At 39.9% G+C, this 18,582-nt stretch overlaps 1 protein-coding gene across 1 annotated transcript in view; it reads left to right on the top strand.

The window, feature by feature from the left end:
- Positions 1-16,885, top strand: part of slc15a4 (solute carrier family 15 member 4) — a 28,406-nt gene extending 11,521 nt beyond the window's left edge. The window contains exons 3-5 of the mRNA XM_036578213.1: positions 10,685-10,974; positions 13,592-13,733; positions 16,763-16,885. Of these exons, the coding sequence (XP_036434106.1) occupies positions 10,685-10,974; positions 13,592-13,733; positions 16,763-16,870 (540 nt within the window). The 3' untranslated portion in view covers positions 16,871-16,885. The remainder of the gene's footprint in view (positions 1-10,684; positions 10,975-13,591; positions 13,734-16,762) is intronic.
- The last annotated feature ends 1,697 nt before the right edge of the window (positions 16,886-18,582 follow it).

Raw genomic sequence — 18,582 nt, 5'->3', positions numbered from 1 at the left:
CGACGTTTGTTTATGTGATGTTTGTTAATGACGCCTTTAGAGGGCGTCGGTGAGTAACGTTTGTTTATGTGATGTTTGTTAATGACGCCTTTAGAGGGCGGCGCTGAGCGACGTTTGTTTATGTGATGTTTGTTAATGACGACTTTAGAGGGCGGCGCTGAGTAACGTTTGTTTATTTGATGTTTGTTAATAACACCTTTAGAGGGCGGCGCTGAGTGATGTTTGTTTATTTGATGTTTGTTAATGACACCTTTAGAGGGCGGCGGTGAGTAACATTTGTTTATGTGATGTTTGTTAATGACGCCTTTAGGGGGCGGCGGTGAGTAACGTTTGTTTATTTGAGCTTGAGCTGTTTCTGTGGTCGAGCTACCGTGTTGACGCTTGATCAGCAGGATTGCTGGAGCTCTAATTCAGTCACTGTAGGCTTGTACATTAATAGCTGCATTCAGTGAACCAAAAAAAGCTAGTTGTTAATCACGGTTATCCGTGTGGCGGCCAGTCATCAGCTAACATGACAGGGACAAAACAAAGAGCGCCACAGTTTCTCATTAGGTTTAATGGGATTTTAACCAACATTGTCCAACCTAGCGTCAGCGGCTGTGACACAGCGCTTTTGCTGGTGGACCAAGGATGACCAATCATTGCCAAAAGTAATAAACTGAGAGTTAAAGTCAAGATTCTCTTAAAGCAGTGGAAACAACCTTTGAAGCAAATTCAGTTTCTGACTTTTTTTTAACTGGTTTATCATGTGGAGCTGATCTGTTTGTCTATTGTTTTTAGGGAAGAAAATGTCTGGATGTGATTCAGTGCAGGAAGAGTTGGTTAAATGCTGGTTCACTTATTGTGGTCACTTACCAGTCACATGGTTTGGTCGTGTGTATTCTTTGTCTCAGTTCCAGCTGTCATGAGTTCCTCAGTGGTGCCTGGAAAGTGCTGATACTCTCTTTGGCCCTGACTGTAGTGGAAGCGGCTGGCTGGGGGGGGGGCATTAAAGTGACACCAGCCTAATTTAATGAGGTGAAATGAAAGGCAGGTGTGCAGCTGAAATATTCTGTTCCTAGAGAGGAGGGTTGATGCCAGGTTGCTGGTGCAGGGAATGCAGAGGATGTGGCCTGGGATGTAGCATCTGTTTCTGCACAAATTATCTTACCCCATCCAGTCATATGCATAAGTTTAAACACACAGTCAAATTGTTATAAGTTAGGTCGATTTTCTTAGTGAAAATAAGTGAAACACAGCGGTTCCCAAACCAGTCCTCAGCCCCCCGACCCCAGACCTACACACCTTTGTTTCAACCTAACTGCAACTAACAGGGATGAAGGAAAAATGTGGCCTGGGGGGCCCTGAGGACCACTGAGTTAACAGTCACTGGGGTAGAACCCTCAAGGGTCCATCTCAGTTCCTTTAGTCAGGGAACATAACTGAACCATAATCCACTGAAATGATATGTTCTAAGCTGTACTGACTCCACACACCCCGTCTCGTCTCCAGGCTTTTATTTTACTGTTCTGTTTTAAAACATTCGGTTATGAAAAGGTACAAATACGAACATTTCACCTGGAGAAACTTATTTAAGGTTCACAATCAGACCTTAAAACCACTGTAGTACCTTTGAGGGAACATTTACATCGTTTGTGCCTTGATTGATGAAAAACGTACCTGCACAGAACCTTTATTTCTAACGGTCTAAAGGCAGGGGTCACTAACCCTGGTCATGGAAGTTTTCTTGCAGATTCTAGTTCCATCCACAATCTACCATACCTGCTCCAGCTAATTCACGTCTTTGAATGGCCACATTTTATGTTTCACTTTTCCCCAGTATGTTAAACTGAGCAAATAAACAGTGATTGTGTATTAAAATGTGCAGACGTGTGTCTCTGTAGAAGATGTGTTCATTATTTTGACCTATTTTCATGTCCAAAACTGCCCTATTTTCTAGATACTGCACTATTTTGGGGTTTAGCCATTTTATAGTGGTGTCCGAAAACATGGTGCACCACAATAAGTAGTTGACAACCATTGTACCCTAGATAGGTGATACCCAAAATGCACTGTGGCGTTTGGTTTGAAGATTCACGCAGCTTCTCTGAGTAGGATTACTAAACCCAGTGTCCCCACTATCCTCTCTTCAGACCTGTTACTGGTGTAAGAGGGCTCCTCTGATGTGTGCAGTCAGACTCAGCGGTTATAGTGGACTGGTGGAATGATGTTTATAGTGTTTATGCGACATAATCTGCTGTCATACAGTAATGAGCAGACCCGTATGATGTGGTGTCTGAAATCATTTACTACCATCACCAATTCTGTTCCCAGTAATAGCGTTCTACTTAGTGGTCCACATTTTCAAATGTAGGGCATTTTGTAGGGGACCATTTTGTGGTGGACCACTGGTGGACCTCACTCGAGAGGCCACCCAGGTGCTAGTTCAGTCTCTTGTCATCTCAAGGCTTGACTACTGCAACTCGCTCTTGGCTGGTCATCCTATGCGGCCATCAAGCCCCTGCAACTCATCTAGAATGCAGCAGCACAGCTCGTCTTCAATCTCCCTAAGTTCAGTCACGTCACTCCCACTGCTGCACTCCCTTCACTGGCTTCCTGTAGCTGCATGCATCAGATTTAAAACCCTGATGCCAACAAAGCCAAAAACGGACCAGCCCCTCCCTACTTGACGGCAATGGTCAAAACTCGAACTGTACCACGAGCCCTTCGAGCTTCGAGTACAGCTCGGCTTGACCCGCCATCTTTTAAGATGTGTGGAAGACAAGCATCAAGACTTTTCTCTGTGCTGGCAACCCAGGTGGTGGAACGAACTCCCACTGGCTGTCCGAACAGCAGAGTCTCTCTTGGTCTTGAAACGCAGACTGAAGACCGTCTCTTTATACAGCACTTAAATGAGCACTGAGTTTATTTATGGTAATGTATTGTATTGTATTGTATTGTATTGTATTGCACTGCGCTGTGTTTAACTCTGTTTCTTATCTCTCTGTATCAGCATGGACTTTTGTTTCCAGCAGTATCTGAGCTCAGGACCAGCTTTCTCTCTAACTTATTGGTAACTAGCAAAGATACTTTCTCTGGATAGACAAAGCACTTTTTTTAAGTCGATCTGGATAAGAGCATCTGCTAAATGCTGTAAATGTAAATGGTGGACCACTGATGGGCCTCTGATGGGCCTCTGGTGGGCCTCTGGTGGGCCTCTGGTGGGCCTCTGGTGGACCCTTTCCACTAATGGACGGGGTAGTAGGGGTAGAGTTGCGCTATAGTCTGCTGTTATGAGCCTACAAAGTGCACCTATATGGTGGGTGTTCCTAATAAAATGGAATATGAGTATATTGTTGTGTTTTTGACAGCCTGACGGTTGTGTTTCAGCTGCATAAATTTTGGAATATTAGAATTGATATTAATGGATTGATCGTAATATTCAAGGAATGCACATTTTTCACAAAAATCAAAATGTTAGGTTGTAAAGTTGTAAAATTTCCTAAACAGCTTGGCTTATTGTTTTCTCTATATACTGCTACTGTCAAGTCAAGTCAACGTTTTTTAATATGGCGCCTTTTACAACAGGCGTGGTCACAAAAATCCAGGGTCCGAGCCCCCATGAGCGTCACCAGTGGTGACGGTGGCGACAGTTATCATTAGGATAGCATATGGAAGAAGGGGAAAAGCCGGAGTAGCGATGTCTATGGTTACAAAAATACAGCAGTATCCCCAGGAGGGTCAGTTCATGCAGGTGAGGTTTGTACAGGAAGCTCCATGGTGGTCAGACTGGTCCACTATTTACACTACTGTGTAAATACTTCCTCCTGTTGCATTTTATTTTTAAAAATAATTCTAAATGGAACCAAAATAATCTTAGTCAGTAAAATCATGATGAAATCAGAGATTGAACTCTGAATTTCCTAAAGAAATGTAATCAAATCAAATTGTCAGGTCAAAGATTTAGACCTCTAGAAGTGATGCTGATTTAGCAATGATTAGAATTGATGTGCCCGTTTGTGTGCTACAGTATCTTTTAGCGTCAGTCTAGGTCCTTCAGATGAATGATGGCTTTACAGCCTTACTACTCCCTGCATCTTCTCAAGCTGCCACTCACATGTCCTAAAAGAGCTGAATGTGCTTGCAGGAGGGTGCTGACTGACCAGTTCTGTAAATCTGAGCTTTCAAATGTCCGTGATTAGCTAACATCCCTCTGACTGGACAAGAGGGGGGAAGTAAACAATTCTTCAAACCCTAGAGCTTATTAAACTTTCTTGGCCTCTAGACCACAGATTACTGAGCATGGTTACGGTAGAACTCGGGTTCTAGTGACAGGATGCAGCTTAGCTTAACTGGGCTGATAATGAGGTCGTCCTCTTTTCTAGGTTTTTAAAGGAAAAATCAGTTTTACGTAGTTTCCTCTCTCACCACAAGTGTAGTTGTTCAGCTAAGACAGAGTTGTTTGGTGTCTGAACTTTGCTTCTTTATTTTTGCACTGCAACTGTGAGGCTAATGTGGCTAACAAGCATGGAAGCTAATGTAGAGCAAATAGCGTGGTGCTAACAGCAGGCCTAAATCATCACACGCTCGCCTAAAACAGTGGAGTTGTTCAGTATCTCTAATAGACTTGATTATGCGGCCATCTACTTTTAGATGTCTTATCACCCCCTGCACTTCCTGTAGTTTATTACAATCTGTCAGAATGACCATGTTCTTTTTGCATTCTCACTTGCAATCAGCAGTTGCATCTGCTCGGGACGAGATCCAAACCACAGCCCATGTTATAAAATGTTCTTCTGCACGTTGCATGCAATTGCACATTTCCACCAAAGCGGTCCCCAAATGTAGCTTAAGTTAGCATTGATAAAATGAATGAATTGAGGCCTCAGAACAGTAACGAGTGGTTTTGTGTCATAGACTTCCAGACTGAATGAACTTCATTTGCAGAACTTTGCATGGAGTTCAGTTAGAGGTGGCAATATGATGATATCACTCACGGTTAGCATGATAAATGTGGTCATCTTGATAAAAAAAATGCTTTTCTGAGCATGTCGTGGATATCGTCCGTACTTAAAGAGCATGTTTCATCACAAAGAGAACATAATTAGTGCTTTTTAACTGGATTTAGTGCAGCCCAGTGTGTGAAACATTGATTAAACGCATTGAAAAAAGATTTTGATGGCTGTTATTGTTATTGTCTGTTATTAAAATGTGACACTACTAATGCATTGTGTATGCGTGTCACAGTATCGTGATGCATATTGCGTATCATGAAAATATCTTGATGTATCGTTATATGGCATTTTTGCCTTGTCACCCACCATTAAGTTCAAATTTTGTGAGCTTTTGATGTGAGCATTTACATCATGACCCATTAGCAGCTGCTTTGGCAGAAAATCTGCACCATGTGTCCCGCTCCCACCCGCAGACCTGTACAGCTGGTTTCCATCTGCGGTAGTCATGGTTGGAAGTCACAGCCGTAGGTCCGACTTGCCTTTAGTCAGCTGTATTCACTTTATTAAGAGCACTTTCCACAGCTGTGGCCGTCTGACTGTCTGAAAGCCTGCTGTTTCTGTAGCCTACAGGAAATTAATTTTCATGGTTATTCATGAGTTGTTCCATTTAGAACTAGTTTAGAAACTCTGTTTAGAATGGGCTCATGACTATGACCTTTTGTCACTTTGCTGTTCGATATTATTTTTTATGTTTATTATTAAGTGATAGTGATTTTATTTTGGCTATTCATTAAAATGCATGATTTCCCACGATGTATGTGCTGTATTGTTTAAGCACAGCACTTTACGTAGTTCTTCCAGTATGGCTGTTACTCTTTGTGTTTTTACTGTTGTGGTTGGCAGGTTAGCTGGCTTGCTAACTGTGTGGGAGAGAGGCTTGGGTAATATGATAATATTTATCGTTATGATAAATTATATCACAATATGTCACAGTATGCTTTTCTCCGAACATAAGAACATTCAGAACATAAAAAACAGTACTGCACTGCGTTTGATCCGATAACTGCAGAAATTCAGGTTATATCAGTAATCCAATCAGCGTGTTTACATGCAGTTGAGTAATTAGATAATGGAGAAACTCTGGGTCTACATGAGTCAGACAGTAATCTGATTTCTGCTTTGCAACCAGCCAATAAACTCACAGAAGTAGACGTGACGTAAACGTAATGTAAAATTCAAACTTCATGCTGCGGCTTTTTGTTTATTAAAAACTTGCTGCACTTTACCTGAAAGTATGAACATCATCATCTAGAAGATGAAGAATATTTAAATATTCCTTCATTTCGTCAAACGTGTAGTTGTTTTCAGCGTCGCTCCAAAAGTGTTTTGCTGTGTCTCACAGCAACGCGGCTCGCTTATTTCCAGTACTGCTGTCTGTTTTCGCACATGCTCAGACTGAGAAATCCGAAAGAAATCAGAGTAAGAGCTCACATGCACTGAGAAATCTGATTACTGAGCTAAAATCCAGCTCTCTTTATCGGATTTCTTAATCAGATTTCTAGACCTTACTGTGATCTAAGAAATCGGAGCGTGCTGCTTACATGACCATTTGAATAATCAGATAACTGCAGAAATCTGATTGTGATTGGATTATTGAGTGCATGTAAACACATTCATCTTATTGATAGTCTTTGATTGTAATTTTTAAATGTGGTCTATTCCAACTTACCAGATGTAAGAAAAAATGAATATTGTGACATATTATGGACATTTTTGCCCAACTCTAGTGGGAGATTTTATAGAAAAGCCATACATTACCCAAACACAGGCCTTAAATAATGATCATGTTGGAAGGGCCCACAAGCATCTAGCACATTTACTCCCAGGTTGAGAACAATTCTACCATAAAACAGCTACTAACTGTCTTTCCTTTCGTGTTTTTACTGGATACTGTACTGTTTTTTTGTATGCCGAGTTAGCCAGCTTGCTAATTGCACCAAAATGCTGAGCTTTTTAGGCATTTCCGCTGATGAGCTAATATATTTGTTTATACATTTGTTCGTGATGATCTCTGCTGAAGGCTCTGTTCTCTTCTTCCTCCATTTCATTCCTTCCTCAGCGTGTCTTCAGCTCAGCAGAGGAAATAAAACTGACAGCTGTTTTTCGAAAGTTTTCTGTTTGATTGACAGATTTGCCTGCTGCTGTTTCGGCTGACAGACTACATTATCCTCTGAAAGCAGTCATTGTTACTGAATAATGTATGCTTTAATTAGTTAGATCTGTAAGACGGGCTGACTTTGATTAGATTTTTCTCTCATGTCATCTGACTTTCATTTGATTTTCTTTTTTTCCCCCTCAGCCTGCAGGATGGAGGACGGTTGTGAATGGCTGTTCTCTATAGCGTATAGAAATACTATTGATGTACACGAACTGGGAGGAATTCGTAGTCGGCTCTAAAAGGATTAGAGACCAATAGAGGAAGCGTTTCCTCGAGGATGATTCTTGGCAATGTGGGTTTTTCATGTCATTTAATTGGATACTTCATCACTTTAGTGATTGTGTTTTGTGGGTCACCCAAAAGCTGTAATTACATGAAGGACAGGCCTATTGTTTAGCTTAGCAGCTAAATAGTGGAGGAGATGAGATTCTTTATGTTTCTTTCAGCACGTTTATGAACGAGATGGTTAAGATGCTTAGATTTTAAAAATTCTGGCAGGAGTGATCTGCTAGGAATTAAAGTGTTTTGCCATGAGTTAAAATAAAGCCAAGCCGAGTGGTTTTAATTAGCTGTTTATGTAATAAAGAACATGTTAAACGGTTTTCATACACAACCCAACTTTGACGCCTAGTTTTTCAAAGTGTTTTTAATTCAAATCAACAATAACTTTAGATCTCACTTTCTTTGGATAGTCCACTTTAGTCCACTTTAGTCCCCTATAGATCATCTACAGATGTTCAAACTGTTAACAAACTATCTGTTGAAAGTCAGTTGAGTCTAAATAGTGGTCAGGTTAGGGTTAGGATTTGGACCAGAGTTAGGGCTAGGAGCAGGGTGATGGTTGGGTTTAGGTTTTGGGTTGAGGTTAAGGTTAGGGTTAGGATTAGAGCCAGGTTTAGAGTTAAATGTATCTTGATAGGACAACCCCATTTCCAAAAAAGTTGGGACGCTGTGCAAAATGTAAATAAAAACAAAATGCAATGATGTTCAAATCATTTAAACCCCAATTTTCATTGAAAATAGTATAAAGACAGCAAATCAAATGTTGAAACTGAGAAATTTTATTGTTTTTTGAAAAATATTTGCCCATTTTGAATTTGATGCCAACAACACGTTTCAAAAAGTTGGGACAGGGGCAACAAAAGGCTGGTAAGGTTGTGTAATGCTAAAAAAATTACCTGGTGGTTGATTGGCGACAGGTCAGTAACAGGTCAGATTGGGTATAAATAAGCATCTCAGAGAGGCGGAGTCTTTCAGAAGTAAAGATGAGGAGGAGTCACCACTCTGTGAAAGACTGCACCATCAAATAGTGCAACAATTCAAGAAAAACATTTCTCAACATAAAATAGCAAAGAACTTTTACTTTTCATCATCTACAGTACATAATATCATTAAAAGACGTAGAGAGAAATCTCTGTATGTAAGGGACAAGACCAAAAACCAGTATTTGAAGTAAAGACGAGGAGGAGTTCACCAGTTTTTTGGAAATGGGGTTGTAAATTAAGTATCTACAAAGCATCTAAAGTGGACTATCCAAATAAAATGTTACCTAACTTTATCTATAATGAGCAATAGATAGAAATTATGTCATTGTAAGCCATATAATCCATATTCCACTGGAATTTTGAACACTATTCCCCCATATTGGCTACTGCTCAGCACTGAATGTGAATGTCTCATTGTTGTGCACTGCACTGTATGTATAAATATATGAGCTGTATGTAATTTAGGAACGTACACGAGCACTCGAGGACCGTTCTAGAGGGCAGGATTTGAATACTGAAATCAATATTATGTGTAAGATATCTGTAGTGTTGAATTATTTTTTTATTTTTTATTTATAATGTTTATATTGTTAATTCATCACCATTCCCATGTGCAATATAATCAATACTCCATGTGCAATATGGGTTAAATATCCTTACAGTGTAAATAGTTTTTAAAGTTTTATATATTGGTCATTTTGTGAATAGAGTTTATATGAAGGACAGATTTTATATTTTTATTTGGGATATTTTTATTTTTAGTATTGTTTATATTGTCTAGGCAGCACTAAGTAAACTGTAACTGTGTTAACTAATTAACAAGGTTAATTACTTTGTTAATTCTTTTCTTGTTACTTCTTTTGTGTGCCTTGCTCTCCCTTTGCTGCTGTAGCACCATGAAATTCCCTGTTGTGGGACTAATAAAGGATTAATTTATCTTATCTGTTAGGTTCTAATTCAGTTTCAGAACAGAAAGGTGCTTTTGTGTTTAAACAGGACTCTAAAATGTTGTGTTTTTGCTCGTATTACACATACTTGCTCGCAAATTCGAGGAAATGTGCCTAAATATGAGCATGTCGCCAGGGCCGTTGTTTAGGATGTGATTGAGAAGGCAGGTGTAGATTGCTCGCTACTCTAGCTGATGTCAGCTACAGAAACAGTGGAAATATTTCAAGTCAAGTCAAAGTTTATTTATATAGTGTTTTTTACCACAGCAGTTCTCATCAAAGCAGCTTTACAGGAAAATCTGTGTCCGAGCTTCCTTTAACAAGTCAGTGCTGACGGTGGCAGGAAAAACTCCTTAAGAACAAGAGGAAGAAACCTTGAGAGGATCCGAGACTCAAAAGGGACTCCATCCTCCTCTGACTGACAGCGGCATGAATAACAGCATCACTAAGAAAAACTTGAATTTCATTTTCCAAATTTTCATGTGGAGTTTAATGAGAGGTGGCAATATGATGATGTTGTTATTATGATTAATGTTGTCATCTTGATAAACATGGTTTTCTGAGTGTGGACATTACTTAAAGAGCATGTTTGGTCAGAAAGAGAACAAAATTATTCTGTTTAACTGGATTTATTGCAGCCCAGTATGGGAAACGTTGAATAAAACTCATTGAAAAGAAGTTCTTGATGGCTGTTATTGTTATTGTCTGTTATTAAAATGTGGCACTACTGGTGTTTTGTATGTGTGTGTCACAGTATCGTGATATGTATCGCGTATCCTGAAAATATCTTGAAGTATGATGATGTGGTATCTTTGCCTTATTGCCCATTAAGGTCAACTTTTGTAAGCTTTGTTGTGAGCATTTGCATCAGCAACCAGTAGCACAGCTGCTTTGGCTGTGTAGTAGGGCTGGATCGTTTTTTTTTGTTTTTTTTTATTTATTTATTTTTATTTTAGTCTCGCTCCAGCAGAAAATCTGCACCATTTGTCCCGCTCCCGCCCGCAGACCTGTACAGCTGGTTTCCATCTGCGGTAGTCATGTTTGAAAATGTCTGTCGTAGGTCCGACTTGCCTTTAGTCAGCTTTGTTGTTGTGTATTCACTTTATTAAGAGCACTTTCCTCAGCTGTGGCCGTCCGACGGTCTGAAGGCCAGGTGTCGTTTTTTTGTCGTCTACGGGAAATGAATTTTCATGATTATTCACATGATTGGTCCCATTTAGAACTAGTTTGGAAACTACTTAGAATGGGCTCATGATTTTTTGTGAACAGCGTCGCTTGGAAAAACTTGCTAACGGTAATTTCTGTCTGTTCTGCCTGCAGGTGAAGGATCGCGGTCCAGAAGCGACGCGGAGGTTCTTTAACTGGTTCTACTGGTGTATTAACCTGGGGGCCATCTTCTCTCTGGGGGGCATCGCGTACGTCCAGCAGAATGTGAACTTTTCGGTGGGCTACATCATCCCTGCCGTGTGTCTGGGGGTCTCCCTGCTTGTCTTCCTGCTGGGACGCACCGTCTTCATTACCAAACCTGCGGACGGCAGCGCCTTCACGGATATGTTTAAGATCGTGGGCTCGGCCTGCTGCGGAGGACCCAGCGACCCTCACCTGCTCAGGTAAGACTCTCAACGTCTTTCACAGAGAATAAACAGGAATATACATTTCACTAGAGGTGGGCAGCCTGTTTGAAAACAGGAGCTTTGCTTGTACCATGGCTGTAATTAACTGTGAAGGGCAGAATTAGTGTTAATCACAATGTGCGTTAACATTAATAGTTCTCAAATGTGGATTTTAAAACAGTAATAATAGTAATAGAGGAAAGATTTCTTGACTCTGTGGATATTACAGTCTATCAGAGTGACTGTGTGGATCATATGAACATTACAGAGGCTTTTTAAATGAAACAGTAGAAGCCATATCGCCCCCTACACTTCCTGTAGTGTATTACAGTCTGTCAGAGTGACTGTGTGGATCATATGAACATTATAGAGCACTTTTTAAATGAAACAGTAGAAGCCATATCGCCCCCTACACTTCCTGTAGTGTATTACAGTCTGTCAGAATGACTGTGTGGATCATATGAACATTACAGAGGCTTTTTAAATGAAACAGTAGAAGCCATATCGCCCCCTACGCTTCCTGTAGTGTATTACAGTCTGTCAGAATGACTGTGTGGATCATATGAACATTACAGAGGCTTTTTAAATGAAACAGTAGAAGCCATATCGCCCCCTACGCTTCCTGTAGTGTATTACAGTCTGTCAGAATGACTGTGTGGATCATATGAACATTATAGAGGCTTTTTAAATGAAACAGTAGAAGCCATATCGCCCCCTACACTTCCTGTAGTGTATTACAGTCTGTCAGAATGACTGTGTGGATCATATGAACATTATAGAGGCTTTTTAAATGAAACAGTAGAAGCCATATCGCCCCCTACACTTCCTGTAGTGTATTACAGTCTGTCAGAATGACTGTGTGGATCATATGAACATTACAGAGGCTTTTTAAATGAAACAGTAGAAGCCATATCGCCCCCTACACTTCCTGTAGTGTATTACAGTCTGTCAGAATGACTGTGTGGATCATATGAACATTATAGAGCTTCTTAAATGAAACAGTAGAAGCCATATCGCCCCCTACACTTCCTGTAGTGTATTACAGTCTGTCAGAATGACTGTGTGGATCATATGAACATTATAGAGCTTCTTAAATGAAACAGTAGAAGCCATATCGCCCCCTACGCTTCCTGTAGTGTATTACAGTCTGTCAGAATGACTGTGTGGATCATATGAACATTATAGAGCTCTATAGAGCAACATTAAAAATTTCTGAAAGAGTTCTTAGAGATCTCTAATGGTTAAAACATTTATTGGGTTTCTTTAAAGAAAAAAGGGAGAATTAATGGACATTCATTTCTTTTCACTGTGAGAAACTGTTTAACCCTTTGAGAAACCGGCGGAATCACCGAAACAGACCTTGATTGATTGGTTAGCGTGTTTGGTATGCTCGTCAGCTCTGTGGTGAGTGAGTGGCGGTTGGAGACGGCTCTGCCAGACACTGATTTTATCCCTCATTTTCCATCCGTCTCTTTGATCCGCCTCCCCTGTCTGCCTCTAATGTGGCCGCGCTGTTCATCACGACTCCACTGCGGAGGAAAGTTATTCTCAAGTGCTGCTCCGCCGCTTTGAATCAAAGTAGAACAATCGCATCAGAAAAAAAGAACGAATGAAACCTTTGACACCGAACATTTCGTGAAGTTGGACAAATCCTTGAGCCTTTCAAGAATTCCTTATTAAGAGGACCTTTTTCTCTTTCACTTTACTCCCATCTCTCTCTCCCTCTCTCTCCCTCTCTCTCTCTCTCTCTCTCTCTCTCTCTCTCCCTCTCTCTCCCTCTCTCTCTCTCTCTCTCTTTCTCTCTCAAGATAAGGCTTACAAGGCTTTAGAACGAGGTTTCCATCCTCCTTGGAGTTTTAAAGTAAAGAGCCACACAAAGGAGATAATTGTCTTATCGTGGCGGAGAGTTGAAAGCACTCTGGCGGTCATTAGAGCGCTCCTGTCAGGCTAGAATGACCAGAAAACCCTTCACTATTATCTGCCCATTGAGGCATTCATGTGTCTGTCCACTCTGGCCGCATATTCATTAAAAGTAATAATAATATAAATCACTACTTGCTATTCATAATGCATCACTGAGGACGTAGTAGCATTTGCTGTATGTGATATATATAATTATATAGTATGATTATATATGTCATAGCATGAAATAATCATATAATCATACTATATATATATATATATATATATGTATATATATATATATATGTTTATATTGTATAGTGTGGTTATAACGTTGTAATATTATTACATGCTATGATTATGTTTGCTATTATATATGTTATATATGTTAAACTTAATTTTTTCTGTGCTGTTTTTTATATACTAATGTCTATTTGTTTTTATTCTTATTTATTATAATATTTTAATAATTTTGGTAATAAAATAGATCATATATTTTTTTACATATATATCATATATCAATATACAACCAATTTTATATATTTTAGATGTATTTATTTATGTGCTTAATTTGTTTACTTTCCTTTTTATTGTTGGTCTTCATTGAGCAGGTTTCTGTTATTAAAGGAGGACTGTAGATCTGGGTGGGGCTTCCTGGTTAAAAATAATGGTTTAATGAAGGTAAAATGGGGACTTCCTGTCTGTTCTGCAGACCTAAACCCAGCCTGCTGGACGGGGCGAAGGTGACATACGGAGGGAGATTCCCAGAAGAGAAGGTGGAGGAAGTGAAAGCTCTGATGAAGATCCTACCTGTCTTTCTGGCCCTCATCCCCTACTGGACTGTCTACTTCCAGGTCAGTCAGACACCTCCTACACACACTCTCACTCACACACACACTCTCACTCACACACACACTCTCACACACACACACACACACTCTCACTCACACACACACTCTCACACACACACTCTCACTCACACACACACTCTCACACACACTCTCACTCACACACACACTCTCACACACACACACACACACACACTCTCACTCACACACACACACACACACTCACACACACACACACACTCTCACACACACACACACACACACACACACACTCACACACACACACACACACACACACATCCAGCCACTATGGGGAGGAATTTGATTTGGTTGTGGGCTGTTTGGCGTGCTAGAAAAAAGGGAAGTTCCTGTTTCGATCGTAGTTTTGTCCTGCAGGTTTTATCAGTTCTCTTTTATAAGAAAAGCATTCCGAATAGCCTTAAAAGCCTTTTTGAATCCTGTTCAATAAGCACTGTGTTCACTCACTTTGAGTGATCTGTCTGGGCCAGAACACTACATTCTGTCTGGTGCCTCAGAACCTGAATGAAAAATAAAGTAATAAAGTGGAACTGTTTGTTTTTTTGTTGTGTAACACCAGAACATAATCACCAAAGTCAGGAATTTCAGCTCAGCGGTGAGGCAGCTTCAGCACTGAATGCTTGAAAAATGAACCGGGGGAACATGAAGTTATTACACTTAGAACACTGACAGGAGTTCAGTGATGTATTGAACATTTCTGTGTTTAATGTAAGCAGAGAGTTGAGAACTTTCCTGTTGTACACTCTTAAAAAAGATGATTCTTCGAGGGTTCTTTAGTAAAGAAAATGCTGCTGTATAAAACATGAACACTCAAAGAACCCTTCGCATAATCGCAGGGTTCTTTGCATCATGAAAGCGTTCTTCAGATTGATGGAAACATAGATCCCTTTTCAAATAGGTTCTATATAGAACCATCTCCAGCACACTGTCTATCAGTCTGAAGAACCCTTTTACAATGCAGAGAACCCGTTAATCATGCAAAGTCTTCTTTGAGTGTTCTTGTTCTTTATAGAACCATTTTCTTTACTAAAGAACCCTTTAGGAACCAACTTTTTTAAGAGTGTAGCCTTTAAAAGTTATAGCAAGGACTCACTTGGTATATATTAGAGCAGTAAGCCTTGAGAGGCTGTACGTTTCAGTGATTTTACCACAGTTAAGGGATGTTGTTAAGCAGAATTTTAGTATGAAATGTGGCTTTAAGTCTTTTGCAGACTTTATGTTCGGGGTTTGACTTCCTGCCCAAGCCATGCTGCACCAGTTAGAGTCCTTGGAGTAGCCTAGACCTGCAACTTATTGAAAATGTAGGTCGCTCTGGATAAGATCATACACGGCCTGCCACAAATGTACTTCCTTTTGAGCTTATGGTACTTTATGTACTTTGCCATCCTGACTTCAGATATTGGTATATCGGGAGAGACTAAGTTGGATTGGGGGATCTATAAATACAGTATGATAATACATATACACTGCAAACTTCATCAGGTACACCTACCTTGAACCCACACTGTGTCCATTTTATCAGCTCCACTTACCATATAGGTGTATGTTGTAGTCCTACAATTACAGACTGTAGTAATAAAAATCATAATAATTATTTTTATGCTCTTTATAAAAACTTAATTTTTATCAGGAAATCAAGAAGTTTACAGGTATACAGTTCCTGTCTGACAATAGAAACTTGGTCAATAATGCAGCTCTGCACATAATAACAATAGTAATAATATATATATGTTCAGGAAGAAATTGATAAATTAAGACAGGTTTATGTATGTTTTATGAAAATATGTAAATATTGGACTTGCCTTTTTTATGTAGAGCTTAAAATGATAGAGGCAAGTCTAATATTTACATTTTTTCATATTTTATATATATATATATATATATAGTATATATAGTTATTAATATGGTTCTGCCAGTCAGAATTGTCTATTTTAGGACATCTATTTGACTTGAACCAGACTGCGTCACAGATTCCCGTCGGGCCCTTTTAGATGACGTCTGTAAGGTGAAAAATAACTTTATGAGGAAGGCCAGGCTAATTTCCTCTGACTGATTGACCACAGAGCACAATATAAAGATGGCAAAAGAGTCCACTGGGACGCAGAGCGGCTGCCTATAGCCTGTCACCCCCACACAGAAATGAAATTCCTCTCTTTCTATTACACGTAAAGGTCAGCTCTTACGAGGCGCCGTCGTCCGACATGTTTTAGTTGGTTTTCTCACTCTGCGGCTGGTAAAGTGAATCGGCTCGATTGACCTCAGATTACCTCAGGTTTACTTAATTCAGGTGCAGTTCAAACACACGTCCAGCAGAATTAAAGCATCTGACCTGCACATACAGACTGTAGCGCTCTAAGGTGTTTCTCCGTATCATCCGTAGTCATCCAGTGCTTTTACATAATGTGGCTGCTGTTTGCAGTAATATGCAAAGAACCTCAGTTCTCAGATTTATTGGCACCCTTGGTAAAGATCAGGTACACACAGTGTGGACAGAATACTAAATACTGGTATTGTGATTATATTACTGCCTCTAAAATTATTCTAGGCTTTGAAGTATATTAAAAGCTCTATAGTCATTTAAAGTTAATGATTAGCATTTTTTTGCTCAAATTAATTGACTTTTGTTGGAATACATGAGTGCCTTGATTGATTAAAACACCCACAGAGACTCATCTGGAGCTGTGATTGGTCAGGATGATCACAGCACATTGTAAGTGTGATTGGTTGGAGACTAATTTGCATATTGCATCCTCCTGCAAAACCCACACTGTTAAGTCCAACACTGTTTAACATACAATATATTATGTATTGCTAAAATTAGGGAGTTCTCACTGAAAGCTCAGGATTTTCACACTTGCATTGTAAGAGCGAATGTTAATTGGCTGTTTTGCTCGATGTTAATCAAGCGTGCTAATAGTTCTACCCCGTATATGTGTATGAATGAGACCTACACCAGTCTGACCTGTTTAATCGTCTCTGTTTTGTATCGTCTACAGATGCAAACCACGTATTACCTGCAGAGTCTTCACCTGAGCATCCCTGGCACTGAGGCTAATGCTACAGACCTTCACCCGGTAAGAGCGACAAGTATTATCCTGCTGTAGCTGACATGAGAACAGACGGATACCTGTGGAAAACGATAAACGAGAGAAATCTGCATTATTTTTTTTTATCCAGTCCAAAAAGCTCCTCTTCCACCAGCCTCTCTAGCTTTTATTTCTGTTGTGAATGTAAAGAATTAAAGTGATCATTCTGGAACAAAAACCACACAGATTTCCCCACTTATCCCAGTGTAGTCCAGGGATTGGACACACAAACATTAAGAAGAGCCGTATTGTCCTCTCAACAAAAATCAGACCACTTTGGGAGCCACAACATTTTATGTTTATTTTACCATCCTGGCTGTAAATTTGTCAGTATAAGCTAATGTTCTACTATAGGCTAAAAATATAATATAAATGAAAACACAGACTTACTTTGCTCTGCTTGAAGCTTTAGCTCAACCATAGCTGCTTTTCTCACATCTCTGGCAGGAAACTTTTGCTCAGAAGTAGAACAGTTTCTTGTAAAATGTCTCTCAACGTTCAACTTTTTACGAGGGTGAAGTCGCGTCTCATTCGCCAGCTTCTTGTTCGTATTTTCTTGAATGGTGCCGGAGGTGGCAGAATGTAATTGCTGCAGCATTTAAGGTGGAGCGGGAGAATTCGAACAGGAAGCTGGTGAATGAGAAACTGACTTCAGCCTCGCGACTTTTTAAGAGTTTGACAGTTTCTCACTGCAGATTAAACGTATCACGAAACCAGCTGGAGTGATTAGAAATGCAAATAAGTCCATTCGTCTTAAATCTTTCTCTTTGCCGTTTCGTTAGCTACTAGCTAGGCAAGACATGTTGTCTGTGTTGCTATGGTGACCATCAGTCTGCACACCAACCTTCAGGGTTAAAGGGTGAATTAGCAGTGCTACATTAACTCCAGCGTTTAAGACCATTTATTGTTAAACTGTGTTGAACGATCAGCAGAGCTTTATTTAACTGTAAAGGAGGATTATTTTATTTTTACCTACTAATCTGATTCTGTGGAGCCGCAACAGGGCAGTAAAAGAGCCGCATGCAGCTCCAGAGCAGAGTTCGGCAAACAGATTTCCACAGTTTTTCTTCAGTTTCAGCTCCTTTAGTTTTGGCACTGGATCTACCATGTAATGGAAGCGTATGCCCCACCAATTAGCGTCATGCTTTCTGACACTAACATACTATTAACTATAAAAATGGACAAAAGTACATTGGATAGCTGTACATAGTAGGATCAGCCACCCTAAAGCTTTCATGTTGTCCATATGTTTATCCATGTTTATAGATAACAGTGTAATGTAATTAAGACTATTACAGATTAATGAACAGCTCTGCACCGTTTAAGGCAAATATATGATGGTTTAGGCCTGCAGTTAGCCTGCTGCTAATTGGTGGGGTCTAAGCTTCCATTACTTAGCTACATTAGCCTCATAGACTCCAGTGCAAAACTAAAGAAGCAGACTTCAAACACCAAACATGTCTTGGCTGAACAGCTACAGTTGAGGTAAGGAGGAAAATTAGACTTTTGCTGAACGTTCATTTTAGGTCTGGTCCTTTGAGGAAAGCTCTAGTTTTTTGCCTCCACAATTCGTTTAGAAGATCTTAGAAAACTTTGACCCTCTCACTAATCACAGATTAGAAACTCACACTGTGCACGTTGTTGGCTGGCTGTCTGCCTCCTGTAGTTTGAGTGTGTTCCCAAACGTGTGTGTCCATGTGCGTGGCACTCGAATCACAAGGATGATCTAT

This window comes from Colossoma macropomum, unplaced genomic scaffold (genome assembly GCF_904425465.1).
Source record: "Colossoma macropomum unplaced genomic scaffold, Colossoma_macropomum, whole genome shotgun sequence".
Taxonomy (NCBI): Eukaryota; Metazoa; Chordata; class Actinopteri; order Characiformes; family Serrasalmidae; genus Colossoma; species Colossoma macropomum.
Note: the sequence above shows the minus strand (reverse complement) of the source record. Positions and strands in the feature narration are given on the sequence as shown.